Source organism: Vulpes vulpes, chromosome 10 (genome assembly GCF_048418805.1).
Source record: "Vulpes vulpes isolate BD-2025 chromosome 10, VulVul3, whole genome shotgun sequence".
NCBI lineage: Eukaryota > Metazoa > Chordata > Mammalia > Carnivora > Canidae > Vulpes > Vulpes vulpes.
Genome location: NC_132789.1, coordinates 88,931,615 through 88,958,068, shown reverse-complemented (window position 1 = coordinate 88,958,068; position 26,454 = coordinate 88,931,615). Strand labels below are relative to the sequence as shown.

Here is a 26,454-nt window from a genome sequence, read left to right as displayed (position 1 = left end):
ATATGGTAACTGCCCTTTGACTGGCCTATTAGTTCACTTAGCATCAGGTTTTCATGGGCCCTCCGTGTTGTGGCATAGGTCAGAAATGTCTTCCTTTTTGAGGCTAAACATCCCATTCTATGTAGAACCGTGTTTTGATTATCCATTCATCTGTCAGTGGGCAACTAGGTTGTTCTCACCTTTGAGCTATTCTCAGTGATGATGCTATGAACATGGGTGTGCAAACATTGAAATCCCTGCTTTCAATTCTTCAGGGTATATACCGAGACCTAAACTATTTCAGCATGACTCACAACACTGGGGGCGGGAGGTCTGCTTTACCCAAATCAGGATTTTTTTTTTTAAAGATTTTATTTACTTATTCATGAGAGAAAAACAGAGAGAGGCAGAGACACAGGCAGAGGGAGAAGCAGGCTCCATGCAGGGAGCCCGATGCAGAACTCAATCCCGTTTTTGTTTTTTTTTTTCGATGAGCAAACTGATCTTTAATGTGCTGACCTGGAAGGCTTGCTCTTCATCATGGGCATGGCCACAGCCATTTACACAGAATCACTGTTCAATATTTACAGCAAAAAAAAAAAAAAAAAAAACATTTACAGCAAGATGCTAGACCCAGCATCCTTCTGGATAGGCAAGGAAAGGGTGAGAACAGGCTAGGGAATAAAGCCCTGAAATAAAAGTGTAAGTAGAAATCTGCAGATAGGAGTAGAGGGAAAAGGGCCAAGTCAGGAGGGAGGCTGGTGAGGTAGACATAAAGGAGGAAGTACCAAACCATCTCTGGTGCATGAGGGGAGAGTCCACTGGGGCATAGAGTCTCTAAAATTATGATTTGGTGGCATCGGAAGGGGCATCACGCCCTGGGCCGAAGGCAGACGCTCAACCACTGAGCCACCCAGGTTTCTAACATGGTGAAGGAGCCTAACTGGGGCAACCTGAGTAGTTTCTAGCAGCTGTGCATGCTTGGAGGCACTCCTTACAGAAAGGCGGCCCCAGGATTCCGGTACACCTGCCCTCCTCGCCCCAGGCCCCCCGACAGCCACGGCAAAGGGAAATTCGCAGCAGGCATACCCAGCACTCCACTCAAACCTCTCTCCTACTGAATTTCCAATAAAGACAAGACAAAATGGAAAACTATGACACTTTTATTAAAAGTTAAAAATGTTCCCAAAGTTTACACATGCACACAGATAATTCCACCATCAGGGATCTCTAAAACCACTGACAAGCAGATACAGACCGGTCTGGCAAACATGCTTCGGCTACCAAACTCCCCTGGGTTTTTATACTTGGAGTAAGCCTGCCCGCTCAGGGGGAGACCAACACTTACCAGGACGTCCCCGCTGCCCTTGTTGCCCTCACACTGGCACGATGGGGGCAGGAACACTCCAGCTCTCCCGAACCAGCAGAAGAGCTCTAGGCTCTCTGCTTCACCCAGCAGCCGTGGCCACCAGGACGGGAAAGAGCCACCCTCCACCCTGAGCAGGCTCCATCCGGGCAAGTGGGCAAGCTGCTCAGCAGGGTTCCCGGCCAGCAGCTCTCAACACGGGCTGTGCTGCACCATCAACGCAGAGCTTGAAGCAAAATCCTGCCTGCCTGAGCCAAGGGGCAGTTCAATCAGAATTTCTGGCAATGTCGCCAGAAAAAGGTCATTTCCAAAGTTCCTGGGGGATGGGAGGAGGAAGGGAGTCTGATGCCCAAGGAGGAGAACCAAAGCAGCCACTTCTTTCTCAACTCTTACCTTCTTAGAAATTCCCCTTGTTCCAATTTAAAGCATTTAGCAAGGCTGATACACAAGTTATGAGGTTATGACATAGGGATGCTTAAGTTTCTACCGATGATTTGTAGTGGGTTAAGAAAAAATAGAGCACCCAGATTTCATTAAAAAAATTTATTTTCATATAAAAGTGCCAAAATATCCACCAATGTCATACTCTATCTCAACAACCAGTACGCTAGTAATGAAAACACAAACCTCTTTATTCACATTATTTAAAAATCAAATTCCTTTTCACACATTCCCACAGTAGCTCGAGTCTCTGGATAGTGGGAAGCTTGCATTCCTATTTGCCGTGGTAGTCCATATGTCCAGGTTCATATAGGCACGAAACGGGTTAAACCCTGGGTAGTATTCCTTGCACATGACAGCCTGGTTTTCCATGTGAGTTGAATGTTCCGTGGCGGGATTAATGGGGCAGCAATTTTCATATACATCACTTTGCGGGGCCCAGATGGAACCAAAAAGTCCAGACATTGGAGACAAGCTTCGGGTGCTCGTGAGGTAGGGCTGAAGTGTACATGAGGAAGGGGAAAAAAAAGAAAATTTTTTTAAAAACAGAAGCCTTCAAAAACAAAAACAAACCAAACCAGAAACCTTCTTGGAAAGGCAACATCAAGGTTGAATGCACACCAGTGGACACCACAGTGATGCCAATTCAAGTCACCTGGAAGTCAGTAAACTATTCTCAATCCTCTGGGTTGCCTCAATGCCACTTTTCTCAAACAGAGGGTTGTGAAATCCTCACCTAGCTGGATAAACTCATTTTCAACCCAAGGAAGGACCCCTAGGCCAAACGCCCTCGATCTGTAAGAAGTGCCTTGAGTGGATGTGAGAGGGAGAAGGCACGGGGCTTTCAGGCTCAGAAGGGTGCTGACAGGCAGGAAGCCCTCGGGACCCAGTCACTGACCACTGACCGACCTTCCTGGGACCCGTGTTCATCTCTGAGCACAGATGAAAAGATCAGCAGGGCCACATAAACACGGAAGGTTTCCTGGTCCAGATTCGCTCTTATCTACACACCATCGCTCCTCAGTGTCATCTGGGGCGTCTCTCATTCAGGGTGACTAGCCTGCCAATGTCTGCAAGCCCCCATCTGTCTGACTATGGGTTAGGTTCCCCCAGAGGGTGGTTAGCCTGGCTTCTGAGACCTCAAGGAAACTGGCCTTGGCCGATCTGAACCCAACGCTAAAGTTAAGTGAGACCAGGAAACAAGCACCAGAAAGAACTCGGAACTGCCCGAGGTCACTGACCGGAGAATTGAGGAGACCGGCATGTCCCCAGGCAGTAGGCATGTTGGGTGGGGGGCTCCAGGTAGATGGAGAGGTGTGATCCAAAAAGTCTGTCTGAATTTCGGCAGGACAAGGGAAGCCATTGGGGTAATTCATGTTTTCTACAAAGAAGGGAAAACAACGACATAGGTAAACGTTTTTACGGCGGGCGAGACCTGAATTCTCACTCACAGGCCCAAAGCTTTCAAGGCTTAAGCTATACCGACGAGTTAAAGACAGGTGTACACGCTCACCCCGTGGGGACCAGGCGGGCCGTTACGCTGTTGTTCTCAAGGTTAAAACTATTTATCAGACACACTACCTAGGAAGCCCTCAGTGACGAAGGTCTTCCTCTGGCCTTGACTTTTCTGTATTTGACAATTTGATGGGAAGCTTTCCAATAAGCACTACTATAGATTCCAATTGTGTCCAGATTCTTAGCAGTCCTCAACGTTTGCCTTTATTACCCGTCACGCCCACCTCAGCTTCCTGCACACATTCCACGTGGACTGACAAAAGCAATAGGAAACCAGCGCTTCTTAGCTAAGTAGGAAGGTACAGCTGTCCCCCGCCTTGTCCACGGGAGGTATGTCCCAAGACCCCAGTGGATGCCTGAAGCCACGGCTACTAGTGAACCCTACGTACGTTAGGTTTCCTTCCTATGCATAAACACCTGTGCTCAAGTTTCATGTATAAATCAAGCTGAAGTTTAATTTGTAAGTTAGAAATGAAGTTTAATTTATAAATTTATGATTAGTTATAAAGAACTCATAAAATGGAGAAACCATAACGTACTGTAATAGAAGTTATGCAAACCTGCCCTCTTTTTATTTCCCTCTCAAAATATCCTGTGATCCTGTGAGGTAATAAACAGCCTCGGTGAGGAGATGAGCGGAGATGAGCTGAGGTGAAGGAGCGACACTGTGACATAGTGAGAGGCTACTATCTGACAATAGTTGGGGGGGGGGCGGTGTCATCGGCCTGTAAAGCGCAGCCCGGACATCCGGACATCGGGGTGCCCTGTAATAGACACAGCCTCGCAAGGCCAGGAGAAAGTCACCACAGCACCCCCCTGTGGCTGGCGCGGAGCAAGGCGTGGCCCAAGTCCCCTTAAGTACATCTGCTTAGACCCCTGGCGTCTGCCCCAGAAGGGAGGCCACTGCGAGAAATCAGGATCAGACTGGAATGGGTAAGAACACTCTGCGGCCTGTCAGACCTCGCAGCTCCTACCACCGTCCTTACCACTGCCCGCGCCCAGGCGTCCGCTATTTCCCCTCCCAGCTCTGCTGCGACTGTCCTTCCGTGACACGGCCCCAGGCAGCAGTCGGGTCCTGGTAGGGGCAAGCTTCACAGGGGACTTGGCTGCCCTAAGAAGCACAGCAAACACCTAACACCTCGGCCTCCCAGGATAATCTAGGATCTTAGGGCCACAGACATCCAAACGCCCCGGGTCTACCACGTGTGAAGGACTACGTAGGCGAGCGTTATGTGCAGAAGGCCCCCGTCAGCCGGGTGGAGAGGGCTTTTTGAGGCCACGTACAATTATCCGCGGCAGGCAAGCACAACGGGAACCACTCTCACAGGTTCTCGTTGTTAAAGGTGCAATCTTTTTTTTTAAAAGGATTTCAATTTAATTAACATTTATTATTAGCTTCAGAGGTGGAATTTAGTGATTCATCAGTTGCTCATTCCATCACCTGCCCTCCTTCATGCCCATCACTCAGTCATCCCCCACCCACCTCCCCTCCAGCAACCCTCAGTCTATGGTTAAGAGTCTCTTATGGTTTGTCTCCCTGATTTTTGTCTTATTTTCCCTTCCCTTCCTCTGTGTTCATCTGTTTTGTTTTTAAAGGCACATCCTTAACAAACAAACAAAAGACAACAAAAAACCAAGCCCATGTATACAGAGAACAGACAGGTGGTCGTCAGAGGCAGGGGTCGGGTGGAGGGGAATGTGGTGTATGCAAGTTGGGTGAAGCTGCTCGAGAGCTATAAGTTCCCTGTGATAAGACGAATCAAGCCTGGAGACAGCATGTGAGGTCCTGGGGGCTAGAGTTAACAGCATCATGTTGTGTTCTTGTTTTGTACCTTGCTAAGAGATGTTAAAAGGTACCCTCAAAAGAGAGAACACCTGTAACAATGTACGGGGATGGCTGGTAACTAGACTTACTGGAGCCATCACGTCCCGTCCCGTGTTATGCCCTGCACCTGAAACTAATGTTTGTCAATTATATCCAAGTTGTCTTTTACAAGGTACGTTCTTCTGCAGTTCATGCCTCAGGTCCACAGACTTCCTGCTTTGACTTTCATGAGAGTAAAAGAATGGCACTGGGATTGCTCGAACAGCTTTTACCTTCCGGAAAGGCATTATAATCGTTCAGTTCCAATGGACAGTACACACTGGGGAACTGGCCTTCACAGGTCGCGCTCCAATCAATGAAACTGCTACAAAAAAACAAGAGGTCTGGTTTCAGAAACAGGAGGTCAAAAGATCAAGTACAGAAAGAGGAAAACGATGTTATTGCCCAGCATCCTAATCACTGTGAATCCCCCCCCAACTCCACCCTCCTTTTGGGAAAGAAAAGATGTACTTTCTCAAGTCTTGGGATCAAAGACCTCCAAGTGAATGCTCTCTACCAAGACACGGCCTTGTCCTGCAAGGCCGACCTTCACAACCTGGCCAGCGAGAGTCTAATCCGAGACAGAGTCCAGGGCGGGGGTTAGGAGCACTCCGGAAGAGTCTGGGGGTCTGAGCCAACCCCCGGAGGCGGAGGCGCTGCTATGACACCTGCCCCCTCAGCTGGAGCAGGGACAGCATTCATCTCAGGGACCACAAGTGTTGAGACTGATTCGCAACAGATACATCGATCACAATTACAAACTGAATTCTCGTTATACAGGGAAGAAAGTAAACAGCACCATAATACACTGAACCAAACTAGAAAACTTCAAATGGATTCTGTGATTAAACAGAGATGCCAACATCTTCTCATGTTTCCATTCCTGAATGACAGTAACATCCAGGAGCAAATTCAAGAAACTGTTATAGTGTAACTATTTTTTTAATACTCAAACTATCTGATCTTTCTTAACATTGTATTTTTTTTTTAAGATTTTATTTATTTATTCATGAGAGACACACAGAGGCAGAGACACAGGCAGAGAGAGAAGCAGGCTCCCTGAGGGGAGCGTGATCCAAGACTGGATCCCAGAACCTCGGGATCACAACCTGAGCAAAAGGCAGATGCTCAACCACCACCCAGGAGTCACCCAGGTGCCCCCTTTCTTAATATTTTAATGTGTTCGTGATGACTGCCACAGGAAAATGGAAATCTCTGCTCTGGTAGGTGGTGGGAACTATGAGTGACTGTCTTTCCAAATGGGCCCCTTTAACAGATCATCTCTTCAACTTAAGGAGGAAAATAATGCTGGGGTCCCAGCTATGTTACTTTTATTTCCCTTCATGTTTCTCCTACCCATGCTTTGTTGGTTTCTAAGACCTCACAATGCAACTCCAAAAGGCAACTGGAAACATCCAGCTAAGGTGCACTGGGGAAGGTAGGCTGGCCCCCAGTTTTGGAAGGCCTGCCTCACAGACTGAACTCAAATTCCCCACTGCAAGCTCTTAGGCTGAACAAGGCAGTGATCAGAGAAGAGACTCCATACCTATTATGCACGGGGGCCGGGCCCTGCATCACGCCAGGCATGCTGTTCTCCACGGCGCAGTTGAAGTTGCTCGTCACACACACGGGCTGCGTGGGCCAGAGGTCTCCAGGTGGGTAAAGACCTAAGGACAAGAACAAGGCTTTTCAGTCTACCGTTTGCCCCCCTCAGCCCTCCCTTCCTGCAGGACCAGCTCAACTTCCCTTGTCTCTTTCTAGAAAACACTCCTGGAAAGTCACCCACACATGCTGACTGCTTCTGCCTTCGGCAACTCCTTTTGGGATATACTTTCAGGATATAAAGCAGAAAGGCGGGGTCTAAGGAGAATGCCATTGTTCCACTGACAGCTCAACAAGAGCAAATCCAAAACATATCCAAAGAACAGCACAGAAGTCTGTGCTTTCAAAGTTGGCCCCCAAGTACAGAGCAGTTTTCAAATCTAGCATAATTCATATAAGCAAAAGCAGTACTCCTATTAGAGCTCAGTGATGCCATGGGGAGTGAACATCAGGCTTATCTTGCCACAATCCCTGGCCCTCGCTAGCCATGTGGGGAGCAAACACTAGAAGAAAACAGGACAAGAACACAAGACAAGGACAATAAGGGGTAACAAAGAGAACTGGAGAAGAAATATGAGGGAGACTGGAATTAACCTCCTACAGGGAGACACTGGGTGGCAGCGGGTTTGGGTTTCCTTCCCACCCACCCCATTTCCATGCCCTTGGGCCGCCATCCTCCCCACCTGGTCTCAGGCCTGGTCCAGGAGCCAGGCTGGTCACCGAGGCTGCCAGGCCAGGTTAAGGGGCTTCTAAGACGTGGGAGGTACGAAGGATGCGGAGAGGGCAGGGGAAGTGGGCTAAGGCCTTGGAACCTCACCCATGGCATGCTCTCCAACCAGGGCTCGCTACTGCCTCCTCTACTTTTCTGTCACCGCAGGAGGAAAAAGTGGACTAAACACAGCAGCAGCCCCCTGCACACCTGTGGCTTGGCTACGAGGAGGGGGTAGCCTGAGTCAGAGGCCCCTGATGACACTGGTGCAGAGGGCAGGTGCCTTCTGAATGCACAGAAGCCCAGTGACGTGGCTCGGACAAGAGGGCCCTGGCAGGACCCAGCCCCACCCAACCTGCTCATCTTTGTAAGCTCCCTGGCCTGCGATGTGTAGGAACCCCCTGCCTGGACCAAGAGTCTGCACCTCACCTTTATCTTCCTCAACACCCGCAGGCCCGGCAGGAAGGCTGGGACAGGGAGGTTCTGCATATTGTGGGAGATTATTCATGTTCCTGTGGAGAAAGGGAGAAAATGAAGATCTGCTGACACCTTCTGTACAAGGACACACCATGTTTGTTCAGTCATGTCTGAGTTTTGCACGAGTCCTCCCCCCAAGACACATAAATACTAGAGACACAAAGGCACACAGCCAGAAAGGGGTTGGTTGAGGCATATCAAATTTCCAGGACCCAGCAAAGCCTTCTTTTTTTTCTTTTCTTTTCTTTTCTTTTCTTTCTTTTCTCTTTTCTTTTCTTCCTTCCTTCTTTTTCTTTTCTTTTCTTTCCTTTCTTTCCTTCCTTCTTTCCTTCTTCTTTCTTTTTTTTTTTTTTTTTTAGTAAACAACAAAATAAGTTTAACTGAGGCAAACCGCAGGCTCCTACTGCATGGAGCCCAATGGAGCTGATGCAGGGCTCAATCCCAGGACCCCAGGACCATGACGAGTCAAAGGCAGATAGATGCTTACCCGACTGAGCCCCCCCCACCCAGCTGCCCCAGAAATGGGGTGTGTTCTAATGTGGCTATACCACAGGCACCGATGGGGACCCCAGAGACGTGCCCACCTGAAACATGTTTACTGGGAAGGATTCTACTTTCTAAATTATTAGCAAAATTGGATTTTCTTTTCTCTCATCCTTAAAAAGTCTTCCTACTTCCACCTGCAGAATCAAGTGCAAAGTGCAAATCACCTGCAGCACAGCAACAGAAAAAGCAGTACCTTAAACACTGCCAAAGTTAGGAAGTTAAACTTACGTGGGATTGCAGATGTTATGAGAAAGATTCAAGGAGATGGGAGCTTCTGAAGGAAAGTCATTTTGTGAAACACTGTCTCCTACATAAAAGCAAAAAAAGTATCACAAGGTTTTAGAGGGTAATTCAACTGTACCGTGTACTTAAAGTACAGATTGCTAATATCACTAAGGCCCAATTAGCAATTCAGTTCTCACTTGTAACTGATTTTCACATTCAGTAATTTTATTCTTAAAAAAATCTCTTATTATATTTATCTTTTCATCAAAAACTTACTAAAACCCAACATTTAAATTTACGAATTTTGGATTAACAGTGTTTCAATTACGGGGGAAAAAAGCTGAAACCATTAATATTATGTAACTTTCTCACAGGGATTTTTCTGATAAAAGAAATCTTGCTATATAAATAGACCCCCGCAGTTTATAAAAGTAACATTGTAGGAAATTGTGACTATAAACATTAGAGAAGAAAAACAGGAGGTACCTACAATTACACTGCCATTCAACGTTAGATATGTTTCCTTATAATCTCTTTTATGTGTACGCATATGTGTAAAATTCATAGGTACTTTGCCTTTATGGTCTGTTACACCATTAATTATACTGGGGACTTTTTCCTGGAAGTCCATAACCCTCCAACAACTTATAAACTACATACACGCCACTGTCTAGCAGCACCGTCAACCATTTTTATCATCTTGCTCCTGTCGGCAAAAGCTGCACTTCTATTTTTTTTGTTACTAAGTACTGATTTTTCAAAATCTTGAATTAACATTGTCAGGCAAACTTTGTCTTCAGCGGTGGATGGAGGCTGCGAAAACCAAGCCTCCTCGGGCCAAATGCATCCCCGCTGTCAAAGCACAGGGGCCTGCCTGCCTTCATGTGAGCTTGTGTGCGTCTCTATGCAGGCGACAGTGTCCCCCAGAGGGAGCAGGACGGCTGTGTTTGTCGGGACTTGAGAAGATCTTATCTTCTTAGGCCCGAAGCTCAGTACACAGTAATAAACAGTGCATATCAGTGATATTAAAATTTTATAGCGGTCATTAAGAAAACAGTGTCTCAAAGGCTCCTTGGCAGGGGGCTGATAATGAAACAGTCTGAAGACACACGATGCTTTGTGTAGGTTTTTATGGCTACTGGTGCTCTGGTCTCTCAGAAAGGGCCTTTTTTTATAGGTCTCACGGCTGACAGGAGACAGAGAAGAGGACAGCCTGGAGGCCGCTGAAGGGGTCTGGCCTGAAGCAGCCTGTCTCAGGGAGGAGACGGGGTTCAAGCCCGAGCCCCTGGTGAGCAAACTGGGGTGTGGAACAAGCTGCCAACTTCTCTGAGCCCGGGGCCTAACCCTTCAGATGGGCCCAGGGACACTGGCCTTTTCTCTCAAGGCTGTGGGGGAGTGGATGGAGTGTGACCGGTGAACAAAGGCCTCACATGTGTGAGCACCTCAATCTCACCACAGTTTCCTTACATAAAGACTGAGTTTACTATGTTAACAATAACAGTGAAAAGGAATGAACTCCATCTTTACATAGGCATGCAGCTTAAAAAACCACCTACTGAAAGCAGCAGGATGCAGAATGATATACTGAAGTATGATTTCCTTTACGTAAGTTAGAAACAAACATTCTACACTTTGTTGATGGACATATGAATGTAAAATAAAACATGGACTAAAAGGATGCACACCAAGTTCACAACAGTGGACGGTGATTCTCTTTAGGCGGCAAAAGTAGGACGGACTCTAAGGCATTATTAAAAAAAAAAAACCAAAAAAAAAAAAAAAAAAAAAAACGAGAGTAAATATAACAAAAGTAAGTTAATTCTTCAACCTTTCCCAAATCTTCAAATCTCTCAAAAACAAGAGAGGGCCACAGTGTTCATTAGTAGTATTATTCACAAGAGCCAGAAGGTGGAAACAACCCAAGTGGTCACCAACAGATGAATGGATAATCAAAATGCAGTTGTGTGTGTGTGTGTGTGTGTGCGCAATGGAATATTATTTGGCCTTAAAAAGGTGAAAAAGGTGAACCCTGAAGAAGTTACGCTAAGCAAAATAAGCCAGACACAAAATGACAGTTCACGTGACTCCACTCAGATGCTAGTGTAGTAAAATTGATCAAGATGGGAAGTAGAGGAGAGGCTTCCAGGGGCTGGGGGAGTGGAGAATGGACAGCTGTTGTTTAAAGGTATGGAGCCTGTTTGGGCTGATGAGAAGATTTGGGGAATGGGTGATGGTTATGGTTACACAAGAGTAGTGTTCTTAAGGCCACTGAACGGTACACACTTAAAAATGGTAAATCCAAAAAAAAAAAAAAAAGTAAATCCTGTTATATATATTTTACCATAATAAAAATGTGCAAGTAATAAAATAAATGTGGAAGTCTTTAAACTGCTTCAAAGACAGACATTACAATGATGATGATGATGATGATGATGATGATGATGATGACAGGGTAGGGTGGAGAGGGAAGAAAAAGGAAGGAAAAAAAAAATCAAGAGAGTGAATGAAACCCAAAGCTAAGTAAACACTCCCGTTGGCAGTCCTGCGTGTGCTCCAGGCACTGGATGGCACATCCAGGCCTTGTACTGGGCACGACGGTGGCAGTGGCAGTGGTGGTGGTGGCCACGGTGGGGCAGGAGGCAGGCTGGGAGGGAGGGACGCTCTCCAGGGCTGGGGTGTTCCCCCAGGACTCACCGGCTGGCAGGAAGTGCTGAGGGCCCACCACAGGCTTCTTGTCCCCGTCGGAGCTGCTGCTGCTGCTGCTCCAGCTGCCCCAGCTGCCCCGGCTGGCCCGCACACTGCCTGACGAGCTGCCGCAGTCTGAGCTGGAATCGGAGCAAGACTTCTCCACGCACTTCTTCCCAGGCTTCTGGCAGTAACCCTCTGCAGGGCAGAGAGACAAGTCGCATTTCATCTGAATGATTTTCAACCTGATGCTATGTCTCATCAAAGGAGAGAGGTGAAATTATGAAGAAGGCCGGGTTCAGCTTCAGGGTCGGCTACCTCTGCTCATCCAGGGAGAAGAAAGAAGCGAACTGAAACCAACGATGGGACTTGAAGAAACAGGAGATGAGCTACGTCTACTCTGCCTACGGGATGGACCTGACACTCGTCCGGGGCTCAGTCAGTCAAGACCACTGATTACCGCAATCTGCCAATGGTTCTGGAAATAAACAGTCCTGGGAAGAAAACAGGCTACTCCAACAGCTGGAAAGTTATAGGTAATGTCCTCCCCTCTTTTATTAAGATATCCTCTAGGAGCTTCAAAGTATTATTTATGTGTGAATGGAACAAATCTCCAATATGACCAAAAAGCAACATGTGCATTAAGGGAACGCATGAGAGGGTGGAGAGAGAAGCTCATTAACTCTGCTAGTTTGTGCACACGGATGCCGATGAGTGTCTGCGAACACGGGTGTTGGCCGGTGGGAGGATTACAACTCCCACACCCCATCCCCCTCATGTACAGCCAACTTCAATGGCCCATGAGCCTCCCGCTATCCTCTGCCCCACCTGGACCTAGCTTTGGGTGCCCTCCACCCCCCACTCCCTGAGACACTACCCAGCAGCTGGGACAACCGCCTGGCTCTGCAGGAACTCCCTGGCTCAGGCGTGGGAGGAGAACACTCTTCTCACCTGGCTATCCCCCAGAGTAAGCAACCCCTGTTCCTTCAGCACTCCACGTGGGGAGAGCTGAGAATGGCCAGGTTCTAAGGGGAGGGATGAGCGAGCAACACCAGAAGCCTGCCCAGGTTCAAAAGAATCTCAGGTTTCCAGTCTCATCCTGATAGCTTTCCACTCGGACTGTAGGAAGCAAAGTTGCCTGTCAAGTGATAATCTCATTACGACCCCATTTCTTTACCCTGGATACTTCCTGGAGGAACCAAAGATTCCAAGAGAAGCACGAGTCATAGCCCAATGTGGTTACATACCTGCCTCTCCCTGTGCAGCAGGTAAGCTGCCTCCTATGCCGCCATCTGTTTTACAAATTTCTCCAGGACTTTCTTGTACACACCAGTTTCTTACATCGATGCCACTGTTCAACTCAGACCTTTCAAATTCATTGCACACAAGTTTTAATTCACTCTGTTCAGAAGGCCTAGAAGAACCAGACACACACACACAAAATCACATCCGGACGTTATCATCCATCATCCATTCTTGCTTTCCATGAGACTTATTAAAGGTGAAAACATGAACCTGAGACAACTTGAGACCTCTGTTCTTGGGGTTTTGGGGGAGAAGACACCAAGAGAGGGATGTCAAAAAGACAAAGATTTTGCTGTTTTAGAACTACAGTCAATTTGGAGCTCATTTAACCTACTTCCTAGTTCACAGTGATAGGAATAAAACTCCACAAGGTTAAATGAGTCCCTCCATCATCTCCTAAGTGGCAAATTCAGAACCAGAACCCAAGATTCTTGGCTCATCTTCCTTGGATTTAGCATGATATAGGATTCTCAATAGATGAACCTACTCCTTGGTGTCTGAGGGAAGGTACTGAATGTTACATCTTTTCTCATCCATTCATTCAGCAAACATTTGCTGAGTGACTACGATGTGCCATGTATTTAAGGTTCTTTTCCCAAGGAGTTCTAGTAGATAACATCTACTAGAACTCCTTGGGGAAAGAACGGTAATGGTTTTGTAAGTGGCGAAACAGAAATGGCGAAACAGAACGCCACAGGAGTCCGCAGATGGCTAGTCACATGGTCCAGTTTCAATACTTCATGCAGGTTTGTAGGATGCCCGTTAAGATGACAAAATATGTGACCTGCAGCACATGATTCCACTGGTTTCTGACTACTCAAGGTAAAGAGTACAACAGAAGGAAGAGCCAAGGAAACAATCTGACAACCACCTACTTCTTAAGCATCATGTGATCAAAACATTCTGAATAGCTACAAGCTAAAGTTCTATTTTAACAACTTTTTTAGCATGTCAGAAATCTGCTTGTAGAAGTATACCATGACACTTTTAGTTGGTGAAATTCTACTCAAATTTTCTATCTTCCTGTATGTTCATATTAGGAAAATACAATACTTTAGAGTAATCTAAGTCAATTTTTTTTAAAATACATGTAAAAGGAATATGAGGTGTAACTTTCCTTTCTACAAGATGCCACAATGCAGTTTTTAAATAATTTAGCCTAAATAAAAAGAATTACCAACAATTAGTATTTGGTATTAGCAAACAAACCACAAGTCTGTTCTTTTTTCATGTTTGTATTTTGCGGTTTGCTCAGTGTGAGAGCTAGGGACCTTGGAACTGCCTGAGCCTTCTCCAGCGGAGTACATGTGACAATGCCGGGGAGCTGCTACGACGCTGAATCACCGGCTCTGAGCTCCAGATTGCAAGCCCTCAGGGACCTAGGGACACACACCGTAAACTGCAACGTGTGTGCTTCCCGTCCCGAGGCCCTGGCCTCAATGTAGGCCGAGCCCCCTTCCAACAACAAGCAGAACCGCAGCAAGGTGGAGCCCCTTCCACACGAAGATTTGGAGCCACTAGAGAACAATCTGGCAGAAAAACATACAAATACCTAGCTGAGCTCACAAGAAAGAAATCCCCAGATGCCAGCACTCAAAAGAAGGAAAAGCCAGAGTGGGTGAAGATGCAGGGATTACTCAGGAGGAAACAGGCTTTAAAGCCCAGGGGGTAGGGTTTAATTATACCCCACCCTCTCCCGCTCAAAGACAGTCACAAATAGGAGTCAGGGAGCCGGAATTGGTTCCTAAGTACAACTGGGGTCCTTGACGGAGGCACTGTTAGTGCGAGGGACACCTGAAAAGCTCCATCCATGGACTTAGGGAGGAAAAGGCAGGAGAAAGCATCTCTACTGGAGGCTCTCAGCTTGGGCACATGTTGGGTGTTTAGAAGTCTAACCCAAGCAATCAAAATTCAGAGACTAGTGCTTGCTCGGCAGCACATATACATAATTCAGAGACTAGGTCACCGTGTGGATCTGGAGTCAGAACGCATGCACTACTGGGGCACCAGGGTAGCTCAGTCCAGCAAGAGGCTGCCTTCATGACCTCAGGGTCCTGGGACTGAGACTGCTAGGGGGGGTGGGGGGGCTGCTTCTCCCTCTCCCGCTGCCCCTCCCCTCTCTCATGCTCTCTCTCTAATAAATAAAATCTTAAAAAAAAATGTACACACTACTGACCTGTTGAAAAAACATGGGATTTCCACAAAAACACTATCCAGTGCCTTCATTTTACTGATAACAAAATGAAAGCTCAGAGAGATTAAAGTGACCTCAGGAAGCAAGGTTTCCAAAGGAGAATACCAGTTCTGGGCCTGCCACTTAAATTCTGGGGCTTTCAGCAAGACACACAGTGTCTAGACACCTCACTTTCCAGACACGTAAGAACCTAGCTTCTGCAGGACTGAATCTTCGTTCCGTGAATGATGACTATTCTCTTTCACTATAGGACCCCACGTGGGGGAGGGGAAAGCTGGGGGGCCTGCCAGCACCCAGCTGTTCTGTCACCTGCCCACAAATGCTTCTGCACTTCACAGAAAAGAAGGGCCTGGCACAGGGGATGTTTTACGCTTTTTCTTTAAAACTTGCCATAGCTTTGAACACCTTTTAAAGTAAGAACACACACAAAAAATCTATTCACTTTAAGGTATTTTAACAAAATAAATGAAAACATAACCAGAATATATATCAATTTTAATAACATGCTTTTATGTCAATATTCTATTCTTGGTATCCAACATAACAAAAAGAAGATTTAAAGATAATAGCTAAGTATAAAATTAGAGGGTAAAAACAGATGAACATTTTAAAGGGGTTGTAAAAATTACACACCTCAAGACCTGAGCAGCACCCCGTTTCTTGTTTTTTCTACATGTTCGATTTTTATTCCAACTTAAATTTTGTAAATTTCCTTCCTTTTTCTCCTGAAGCTTCTTCTTCTTATAAGGATCTTCTTGCTAAAGAGAAAAGAGAAATCTGAAATGAAGCTTTAAAGTGACTAAATATACATTTAAAAGACTTTTTTTCCCCCCAGCTTTTGAAGATCAACTCCATATGAATTCAGAATGCTCCAACACTGGTGAAAATGGAGACATGCATTTCTCAATCTCCTGTTTTCATTTCCCTTTTGCTCTACCTCCCTCAATCTCTGCAAAAAGAAGAAACAATTGTTGCCTATAAAATTCCAAAGGGGCTAAAAAGGAAAAACATCTGTTAGCAATTTAGGGTCAGCTTGCTGTTAACTTCAGCAGCAATAAATTCTCCAACGTTCACCTGTTAATTTGGTATGTGCAATTCACATGAATTACTACTGAAGAAAAATCATGTAAAAACTCAATGTAGGAATAATTTGTGTATTTATGTTTCTATTTGTTTACAGAAAACCTTTAGGAGGACAGCCAGTCTCCACTGAGTGTGCCACATAGTTTAAGCTTTTGTAAATAAGAATATGCTTGATGTTTTAAATGTGGTTTCAAAAAACTTAATTTAGCACGAAATACATATCTATAAATTATATATATTTAATATTTATAATATATATTACATATATACATATGTAATCATTTTTTAATTTGGGTCTTTTCCTTTTGTATATTAGGCTAAATCTGTTAATCTGCCCAAGGGGAGGGGATTCCCCTGCCTGTTAACATTCTGCAGTAGCTCCTGCCTTCAAAGTCCCTTACACTCTTTCTCTTCCTTCTAACACTCTGCCTCTTTAAAGCAGAGGGACTATCTGCATGCATGTGGGAGGTGGTATAGAGCTCACAAATGGAGACCCTAGGGCTTGAAAAATGCATCCTTCAGAGACTTCACAGAGGCAAATCCCCTCCCTCGCTCAGAGAGTCCTCTTCCTGTTGACCTTTAGGATTCACAATTCATAAAGAATGAACACTGGCTCATTTTACTTTCTTTTTTTGAGAAGCCTGGTCCAGAAATCAGAGAAGGAAATCATGAGTTTCTAGCATACACTTGACTGACACACAGGACTTGGAAGAAGAAAGATAAAAGGTTTTAAATGCCTACATGTTACACATCTGGGGTACTGAAAGCCTCATGTATCTATTAAAGCCGCAGGCTTACTATAATAAACTAATACTAGAAATAAAATGAAATCATAACTATATATGTGGTGGGATAATGGGATTTTTGTGTTTTTTTCTTGATAACCTTTAGTTTCTCCCCCAATAAATATGTATTAACTTTTTTTTTCTGATTCTGAAGGCATTTTAAAAACACAAGTTAAACACACAAAGCCCTACCTCACAGGATCTTAATGCTAACTGCTTATGTTTGATGCTAAACAAACACATTAACAACATAAGATCAGATATTATCCAAAGTTAAACATTAGCTATATACCGTATTTATTCATGTACTGTTCCCTGCTTATTTCTAGCTTCGGAGGAGAAAAGAATTCCCCTCTCCTTGGGCCAAGAAAGGTTTCTCAACACAGCTAGTCTTTCTGCCCCTCCAGAGTCACAAACAAAGAAGGGATCTGTCTCTAAGTTGGGTCAGAGACAGTGAACTGGTCAGTAGTCACACTGACACTTGGCTGTCTCCCTCCACTCAATCTGGTCAGAGCTTCATCCTGTGCAAACAAGAGGGACTATAGAGACAGAGACGTGGGAGTGGGTGGTCGGAGGCACAGTCACTCTCTCTGAGTATTGGCTAGTGATGACCAGGAGAGTGCTTTGCACGCGGGACTCAGGTGAGTGAAATGAGCAAGAAGCAGCATCCATGAGCAAACAAAGTGGGGTGGGGGTGGGGGTCAGGGACTGAAAGAGGGTGTAGACAAAAGAGGGAAGAGATAGAGGACATATTGAGGAATGAAAAACCAATGAATGGCCTGCCTGTGTGTGTGTGTGTGTGTGTGTGTGTGTGTGTGTGAGAGAGAGAGAGAGAGAGAGAGAGAGAGAAGGGGGAGGGAGGAAAGAACAGCCGTGAAGAGGAAGGGCCCCAGTCCAGCTTGGGGAGAACAGGCCAGCACAGGACGCAGCAGATGGTGGGGGGCAGGGGAGGAAACCAGACACTCAAAGCAACAGACTTGTCAAGAAGTGAGAGGGGGAATAAAAGGACAATCTGGCTCTTGGCTTTCTGGCGGAGAGGGTGTCACACACAGAGGGAGGCAGTGCCAACCAGGGAAAGAGTCCATGTAGAGTTGCAAGTGAGATCACAGCTCTTGAGGCCAAATGGCCTGATTTGAATCTCACTCCACGCTTTTTACTGGCTGTGTGATCCTCAGCAAGTTACTTAACTTCTCTCTGCCTCAATTTCCTGCGTCATCCTCAACAGGCTGTTGTGAGGAGGTCATCTGTCAGTGACCCGACACAGAGCAAGCACTTTATAGAAGACATGCCTATTATCACATTATTGAATTACTTGAACCAGAGAAGTTCTCTGACATTCCTGACAGAAGGGAAAATTTCACTGATTACAGGGTAGGCAAATAAAAAGATTTCTAAACTTTTATAAAAGCAAAGAAATCAAAGAAGAGAAATCACAGACTAACTCCACAAAACGTTCTTTAAGCTGCTGTACAAAAGTAACAGCAAATAAAAAATAAGGGCAGACTAAGAAAAAAAAAAAACCAAACATATTGTTTGATAGGTAGAGTCAATACCGTGCCATATGTTCTCAAGGAAAGTAAGAACACGTGCAACAGAAAAGTGGGCAAAGCATGTGAAATGCAAATTCACAGAAGAAACATAAGAGGCTAAAAACCATGAAGACTCCATCCAAAATATTTAATAAAGTGTTTTCAGGAAAGGCAAATTACAGACCAGTATGTACCTCATCTTTCGTTGCTGGTTTTAAAAAACACGAGTGTGTTTACGTTGCCTGTTTCTGCCTGTAGACACCAGGAGAGAGCTGGGGGGAGAGCACAGGGAGGCAGAGTGCCATTAACAGCGTCTGTCTCTGAGCCCCACGAGTGGTGCTGGGGGAGTCATTCACTTCCAAATTTACTTAAAAAAAAAAAAAAGAAGGAAGGAAGGATGGATGGATGGATGGATTTCAGGGGTAGGATTTTGGATAGATGATTTATTTACTTTTAAAGATTTTATTTACACATTCGTGAGAAACACACAAAGAGAGGCAGAGACAAAGGCAGAGGGAGAAGCAGGCTCCCTGCTGGGAGCCCGATATGGGGGGCGGGGGAGGACGGACACAACACGGGACTCATCCCAATCCCAATCCCCGAACTCCAGGATCACACCCTGAGCAGAACTCCAGGATCATGCCCTGAGCGGAAGGCAGCCCCTCAACCACTGAGCCACCCAAGCGTCCCGGATGGATGATTTTTTTTTTACCTGTTTTTCAGAATTTTACCCAAAAAGGAAATGAAGGGAAGTGCTCACTTTTCCCTAGGAAAAAACACATATTGAAATGAAAAACAAAACAGTTCCCTATCATGCTAAGACTTTGCAAGAAACATGGTGCTGGCAGGAGCTGCGGAAGCCAGTGTTGTCCTATAGCATCCATGTCAACGTGAATCAGGATCACTTTTCTGGAAAGCAATCTGGGGCACACATAACGATACTCTATAATTCTACTTCCAGAAATCTCTAACAAAGATATACCAGGTATACAGGGAAGACTTGAGAACAATGTAGTTCATCATAGTCCTATTTGTGAAACCAAAAAGCTGTAAATAACTTTAATGGCCAACCGCAAGGGAACGGTTTAGGATTAGGGCATAGCTAAATGATGGAATGTTATATAACCGCTGAAAACAAAGTTCCCCTTGTTCTGAACATGAGAAAATTTGGAATTACGACATTATTAACAATGCTACATATACATAATGATGGTCCTGAGTTTTTTTTAAAATACAGAAATATGTACAAAGTAGTTCATTTTGTATAGACTTTTCTCTCCCTTTTTATAATAATCATGAATTCCTTTTCTAAGGGGAAAAAAGTCTGCTAAAAAAAAAAAAAACACAGCAGGGCTAGGGTTAAAATTTAGTTTGCAGCTCTCAAATCTGGGCTTCAACCTTCTTTGCCAATAAATCGAGAGGAATGTTCCCCATGTACTATAGACAGATTTATACAATTTTCTAAGCTGCAAAGTTAGGCCCTAAGAATGTACAAGAAAAACAAACATTGAGTACTGCCCTTGGGGATGTGTTTATTGAGAACGATTTCTCCAAACGAACAATGAAACGGAAAGTACACTCGCAGGGTTTTAAAGAAGAGCTTTGCAAAACTGGGAGTGAGTCACGGAGACAGCAAAAAAAAAAAAAAAAGTTAATAGACCATGGTCCCCCCCAGATTCTCCAGCTCCCTGCGGCCTTCCTGTGGAGCTGGCCGCCATCCTCAGACGCACATGTCTCTCTTACACAGGCTCCCAGACCAGAAGAGGAAGGAGCAGCTTACATGACCCCTGGCACTGTTGCACAAGCGACATCTGAGCTCCCGGGATGGAGAGAAAAAAGGCAAGGCCCGTGCCCTCCAAGATGGAATGGTGAAGATACACAGAGAAAACAACAGGAATAAATTATGAAAACTGCCATAAAATAAGCAAGGGGCCAAGCGTAGAGGGCTGGGGCTGGCACGGGGGCTGGCACGCAGTCTGCAATCCAGAAATGGCACCTATATGTAGCAGATGGGTGCCAGCAGCAGCAGCCCCACGCAGCACAGCTCCTGGGAGCCACCTCCTCCTGTGGCCCTCAGACGGCGGGACTTGGCAGCAGTTCCAGCTGCCCCGCCCGCATGCCGGCTGCGCAGCCACTGAGTCATCCCATCTCAGCGTTGGTTTCGGTCTCGCTGCAGGGCAACATGAAGTCCTGAAGCCCTTGGCAAGAGGCTGCCAGGGCTCAATTTTTCATTTCACCCATTCCCTCCTGCCTCAAATCCAATGACTTCATCTCTGCTCCTGAAAGCACGGCCCGTGGCCCAGCTTAGTCTTCTGGCCTCGAGTTCTGCACGTCTGCTATACCGCACGCTCGGGCCACCTGCAGCTGCACCGCCACCGCAGGCTCGCCCGCAGGCCCGGCTCTTCTGGGTGCACACACACCTCCGAGAATTCAGCGTCGCCCTCCAGCTCCAACAGGTACAGCTCCCAAATCTCGAGCTCCAGGCCCGAGTCATCACATGAGCCCCAGTTCGGCCCTTCCCACTGCCAGATGTGGTCACACGCCGTCCTGTCCTTTGTACCAACCACTCGTCGGCACTTGGTGAGCGCGCTCCTCTAAGCCCTTCCCGTGCTGGCTCAGCCAGCCTCAGCCCCAGCACGGAGGCCCACTGTTACTACCCCATTTGTCACATGAGGAAACTGCCATTTAACTAACTTGCCTGATGCTATAGAGCAAATAAATGACGACCGGGATTCAAACCCAAGAAGTCTGGCTGCACACTCCATGCTCTTAATATGCAACACTGCAGGGGCACCTGGGTGGCTCGGTGGTGGAGCATCTGCCTATGATCCCGGGGTCCTGGGATCGAGTCCCGCATGGGGCTCCCCACAGGGAGCCTGCTTCTCCCTCTGCCTATGGCTCTGCCTCTGTCATGAAAAAATAAAATCTTTAAAAAAAAACATGCAACACTGCTTTGATAAACATAAAAATGAATTCACCACGTACATCAGAATTCCCCATCTTCTCATTGCGACCTTGGAGCTTTTTTTTTTTTTTTTAACAAATGGTTATATAAGAAAAGATAGCTCCTCTCCTTTATGCAATTAGGAATAGGGAAATTCTGGTAGTTTTTCCTCTAAACTCTTACCTCCTCACCCTGTCCTTCCCCCTTGCTCCTGCCCAAACGCAGCCTCGTGTCACACCTCCCAGGAGAGTGAGAGCCTCCTTGTTAGAAGAGAGCTGGTGTCCATTTGTGCTCTCTCCAGCCCAGCCTTCAAAACATTCACACTGACCCTCCAAAAATGCATTATTCACATCTTCATTTAAGCATTTACTAACCTACACTTTATAATCTCTGTAATAGACTTTCTACCCATCTTTGTCAACCTGAACTGAAAAATATTCAATAATGACCTCCAAGAAAATCAGTCTACAGGCTGTTTCCCACTTGTGATTTACACTCTGCTCACCCCCCAGCTCAGAAACCTTCCCTAGCTCCCCATCATTTGCAGCAGAGTCCCCTCAAACTGGCCATCCTCAAGCCAAATCCTCCAAAAAGACCTTCTGTTTGGACAGATACGCTTTTGACAACCTGACTGTGAAGTTCCTTGGTGGGCAACCAACCACGCTCTACGGGCATCATCGCTTTCTCACTGCTGTGCTCACCTCGTTCCTGTTTGTGCTTCTAGCTGAGATCTAGGGGAGAAAGTCTAAACTTTGAATTGGTGTGCCATGCCTTCACCACCTGGAGGGACTCTCGCTCCTCCCTCCCATTACTTCCCATTCCTGACTGGGTCTCTGGTCTCTTCCCAGAGATGATTTCCTCCGGCTCCCCATTATGCTGTGGGACTCAGTGGTTCCTATGCCTGCTGCAGGCTACACTGACTTCTCACTCTCTGAAATCCCTTCCACTGTATACTGATTAGGGCACTTGGCTACTTAGAAATATCCTGTCCTTTTAAAAGACTGCAAATTCCCAGTATGGAATGTCTAGTATATATATATTTTGCATCATTTTCACGTTATTTAAAGGAAAAAATCCTGTTTGTTATAAAGTTTAAGCAAAAATACAGAAATATAAAGAAGAAAAAACCACCCCAAATTCAACCACGCAGAAAAACCACGGCCTGCCATGGATTATTTGTAAAAGCTTGTTTTTACCATCTATGAACCTACAGACACATCAGGATGGCAAGAGAGATGATGGGAATAATGTATAACATTGGGACGATGTATTATTTTTTTTTAGTATATGTGCTGCCATAGCGAGCACAATGAAGATGTATTTTTTTATATAAAAATTAAAGGTTCGGTTTTATTTGAATTTGACATAAAAAACTGAAGTTTAACCCAGGGAACTGCCAATTTTCAAATCATTGTTTAGCCTCCACATGATGTATTAATTCCTTAAGGATCTCTCTAAGGTTAAGAAAAAGACTGTGAAAGATATTTTCCTAAGTTGTCACCCTATTAAATGACACGTTGTTTTACATAGCATTGACTCTCTACCAAGAAAAATAAAATTAAAACTGGTTGTCACCTACCATTCAATACTTCTCCCGTTTTTTGCAGATTATGTTACCTTTTTGCTTTATTAGAGTTTTAATAGATGCAATCTGTACTGCAATTATGATTGCCAACTGTTCAGTCTTAATCCTGGATATAAAAGGGATAGAAATCTCAACAACAGACTGTTGACACAGCTTCTGTACTCCTGGGTCTTTGTTTTTACTTGTATCTTGGTTGGCTACATTTCATTAACTTCATTTTTTCAGAAAGATTCATGATGAGTTCACTGTGTTTAAGGATGTCTGTCCACTGCCTTTGTACTTGAGTGTCAGCTTGGCTGGAATGTTCTTGTTCATATGTTTATTCTCTTAATGATATGACTGTTCCCTGGCATTCAATGTTTCTACAAAGTCTGAGGCAAGCCTGAGTTGGTGTTTCTCCATTCTTTATGCTTTAAGATCATAGGCTGTGCCTATGTCCATTATTATGTGTCAGTTTTTCCTGGTATACAGTGTGCTCTTTCATTCTATAAATTTAATTCTTCCCTCGTATCAGGAAAATTTTCTTCTATTACATCTCTGAGTACCTTTCAGATCCATTTGCTGGGCCATTTACTTCAACACTCATTATTCTTACATTGGGCTGCTTTGTCTTCCTTTGTCCCGTATCTAAATGCTTCCAGCTCTTCAGTTTTTTCCTTCATACTCATTTGGATTATCTCAAAGTCTTTCTCAGCATCAGTAATTCTATTTTTGGCAGCTCTCTCTGTAATGTCATTTGGGTCTTCATTCACTGACTTAGCTTTATAAATATATTAATTTCCCTTTATTTACTTATATATTTTTATTTTTAAAGATTTTTATTCATGAGACAGAGAGAGAGAGAGAGAGAGAGAGAGAGAGGCAGGCAGAGACACAGGCAGAGGGAGAAGCAGGCTCTGATGCAAGGAAGATGCAAGGAACCCGATGCAGGCCTCGATCCCGGATCCTGGGATCACGCCCTGAACCAAAGGCAGACACTCAACCACTGCGCCACCCAGGCATCCCATTAATTTTCTTTTTTAAAAAAGCTCTTATTTGGGGGTCCCTGTGTGGCTCAGTCAGTTAAACATCTGCCTTCAGCTCAAGTCATGATCCTGGGGTCCTGGGACCGAGCCTTGCATCGGGTTCCCTCCTCAGTGGGGAGTCTGCTTCTCTCTCTCTCTCTCTCTCTCTCTCTCCCTCTACAAGCTCACTTGCTCTCTCTCAAATATATAAAAAAAAAAAATTTCTTAAAAAAAAGCTCTTATTTTATTGAGTTCATTATCTATAGTGTAAAGAGTTTCCTTCTGGTCTCCAGATATATTTTCTTCTAGATTAGGATTTTTACCTGACTTCCATGTTCTATTCCTTTCATTCACTTTTAGTGTGTGTGTACATGTGTGTGTGTACCTGCACGTAGTACATGGTATGTATCTGCATAGTCAGAATGCTGATTTTTTTCACTGGGCTTATATTGACACATGAATACTTCTGTTCTGATGTAAAGTAGGTAAATTCTCCTAAATACCTTTCCCGCCTTTATCGTGGACCTATCTGCTTTCACCTATGAGTTACAGGGTTCAATTGTGCTCTCCAGATGATTTTCATTAGCCTACACTGATAGGAAGAGAGCAAGCTTGCCAGGACAGCATGCAACTACGTGTTCTCTTCTGGGTTCTGTTGTATGAGGGCCCACTGAAGCAAGCTAGATACGCATCCCTCTCCTGTGGATTTTGGCTTATGGTTCCAACTCAGCAAGAACCGACCCTAAAATGGATGTTGGACAACAATTGGAGAGAAGAGACAGGTGATCTGCTTCTACTCCACCATCTTTACCTTAACCCATTTGCTTAAGGACTGCTTCCCTTGAGAACAAGAGCTATCTGATGTTACTATAAATTATTTTAATATCTCGTATATAATTAGAAGATAAATAAAACTTTCCAAACACCTCAACTCACAAATTATAAATGCAGATTCAAATGCATGATAACTAGCCCCCTTTGAAAGGTATGAAATACACATGTACAGTTACTGGACACATATTTGCCATCTAAGCCCTAAAAATGGGTTTTGTACTGATAGGCAAGAGAAAATGGAATACAGACCTCGACTGGAGGAACATCCTGTTTCTCAAAACATGTGTCTTCTTTAGATGCTTTGTGAATCTTCTTTTCTGAGGAAGACTTTGTGTCAACCTTCTTCAAAGTTTCACAGTTATCTACTTCATTCTTGACAGGCACTTGCTGGTTATTCCCTTGAATAAATAAAAATGATTGAATCTCTAGCTAATTATTTCCATTCATGTTCCCATAGTTAAATCTCTTTCCTACACCAAACAATCTAATTTAGTGAGATCTAGTCTTGATTGTTTCTGATATTCACGATACTCTAGAAATGCATTTACCAGTTTACCAGTGTTTACATTAAGAGTTCTACAAGCAGTCTTTAAAAGAGTTCAATGAAAAAAGGTGAGGAGGTACCCCATTATTCATAGCAGCATCATTCATAACAGCCAAAAGGTAGAACCAACCCCAGTGTCTGCAGGCGGATGGAGAGAAAAACAAGGAAAACGTGGTATACATATACTGGAATACCACTCAGCCTCAAAGAGGAATGAATCAGTGCACAACACTGTGAATATACTTACTACTACTGAATTGTATACTCAAAAATGACTGAGATGGGAAATGAAGGTGATTCTGATACATGTAACAACACGGATGATCTCAGAAGACATTATGCTGAATGAAATAAACCAGTCCCCAAAAGATAAACATTGCATGATTCTACTTGTTTGAGGGAGCTAGAGTCCTCAAATTCATAGAGATGAAGAGTAGAATGGTGGTCACCAGGGGCTAGGGGAGGGAATATAGATACTTACTGTTCAATGGGTACAGAGTTTCTTTTTGGGATGATGAAAAGGTTCTGAAAATGGATGATGGTGATGGCTGTACAATAGTGTGAATGTACTTAACGATGCTGAGCTTTTATAATGAAAACGGTAAACTTTATGTTCTATTTTACCACGATCTTTTTAAAAATTGGGGAAGGGAGAGACAGAGGTTAAGGACTTGTCTTCTAGTCATGACTCAGCTACTAATTAGCTTTCAAAGTCAATCTCAAACTGCCTAAGCTTCTTCAGTTTCTTTATAAAATGCAAACACCACCTTCTCTGCCTACCCTGACCGTTAAAAGATGAAAATGGAAGACCTATAAATGGAAAAGTTCACCCCAAAACCACATGACCTGTTTCAGGGCAGGTCCTCCTCCCATAGTTGGTGTCTACCTGCCCCCAGTACCCAGCACCTCCATGCTGAAAATGAGCAACAGGTGAACCGTGTGGCAAAAGCTGGTGCTGGTAGAAACCTCACCTGAAAACACAACTCTTCCACTTTTCTTTCAAGTGATTTCATTCCTAAGTGTATTTCTTCTTCTATCCTTTATGTCAAAATAAAGTCAAATCAACTTCAACCCCACAATAACTGGCCTGTGTCCTAATATGAAACCAATTATTTCAACACTTTCTCCTTTTTTCTTTAACAGAGAATCCCTTACCATATCTTTGCAATCTGGGAAAGTTTAGATGACCACAGTGCAAAGATTTCACAGCAAAGCAGGCTGCAGGCTCCGGGGAGATG

The 26,454-nt window shown here is 44.8% G+C and overlaps 1 protein-coding gene across 2 annotated transcripts in view; it reads right to left on the bottom strand.

The window, feature by feature from the left end:
* Positions 1 to 1,873: 1,873 nt before the first annotated feature.
* The window catches only part of TMEM131L (transmembrane 131 like), a 160,426-nt gene continuing 135,845 nt past the window's right edge, over positions 1,874 to 26,454 (bottom strand). For both annotated transcript variants that reach the window (XM_072724884.1, XM_072724885.1), the window contains exons 26-35: positions 24,922 to 25,070; positions 15,542 to 15,666; positions 12,657 to 12,823; positions 11,419 to 11,607; positions 8,728 to 8,806; positions 7,906 to 7,988; positions 6,712 to 6,832; positions 5,399 to 5,490; positions 3,028 to 3,167; positions 1,874 to 2,284 (exon numbers count right to left, since the gene is read on the bottom strand). In XM_072724884.1, coding sequence (XP_072580985.1) covers positions 2,009 to 2,284; positions 3,028 to 3,167; positions 5,399 to 5,490; positions 6,712 to 6,832; positions 7,906 to 7,988; positions 8,728 to 8,806; positions 11,419 to 11,607; positions 12,657 to 12,823; positions 15,542 to 15,666; positions 24,922 to 25,070 — 1,421 coding nt within the window. In that variant the 3' untranslated portion in view covers positions 1,874 to 2,008. The remainder of the gene's footprint in view (positions 2,285 to 3,027; positions 3,168 to 5,398; positions 5,491 to 6,711; positions 6,833 to 7,905; positions 7,989 to 8,727; positions 8,807 to 11,418; positions 11,608 to 12,656; positions 12,824 to 15,541; positions 15,667 to 24,921; positions 25,071 to 26,454) is intronic.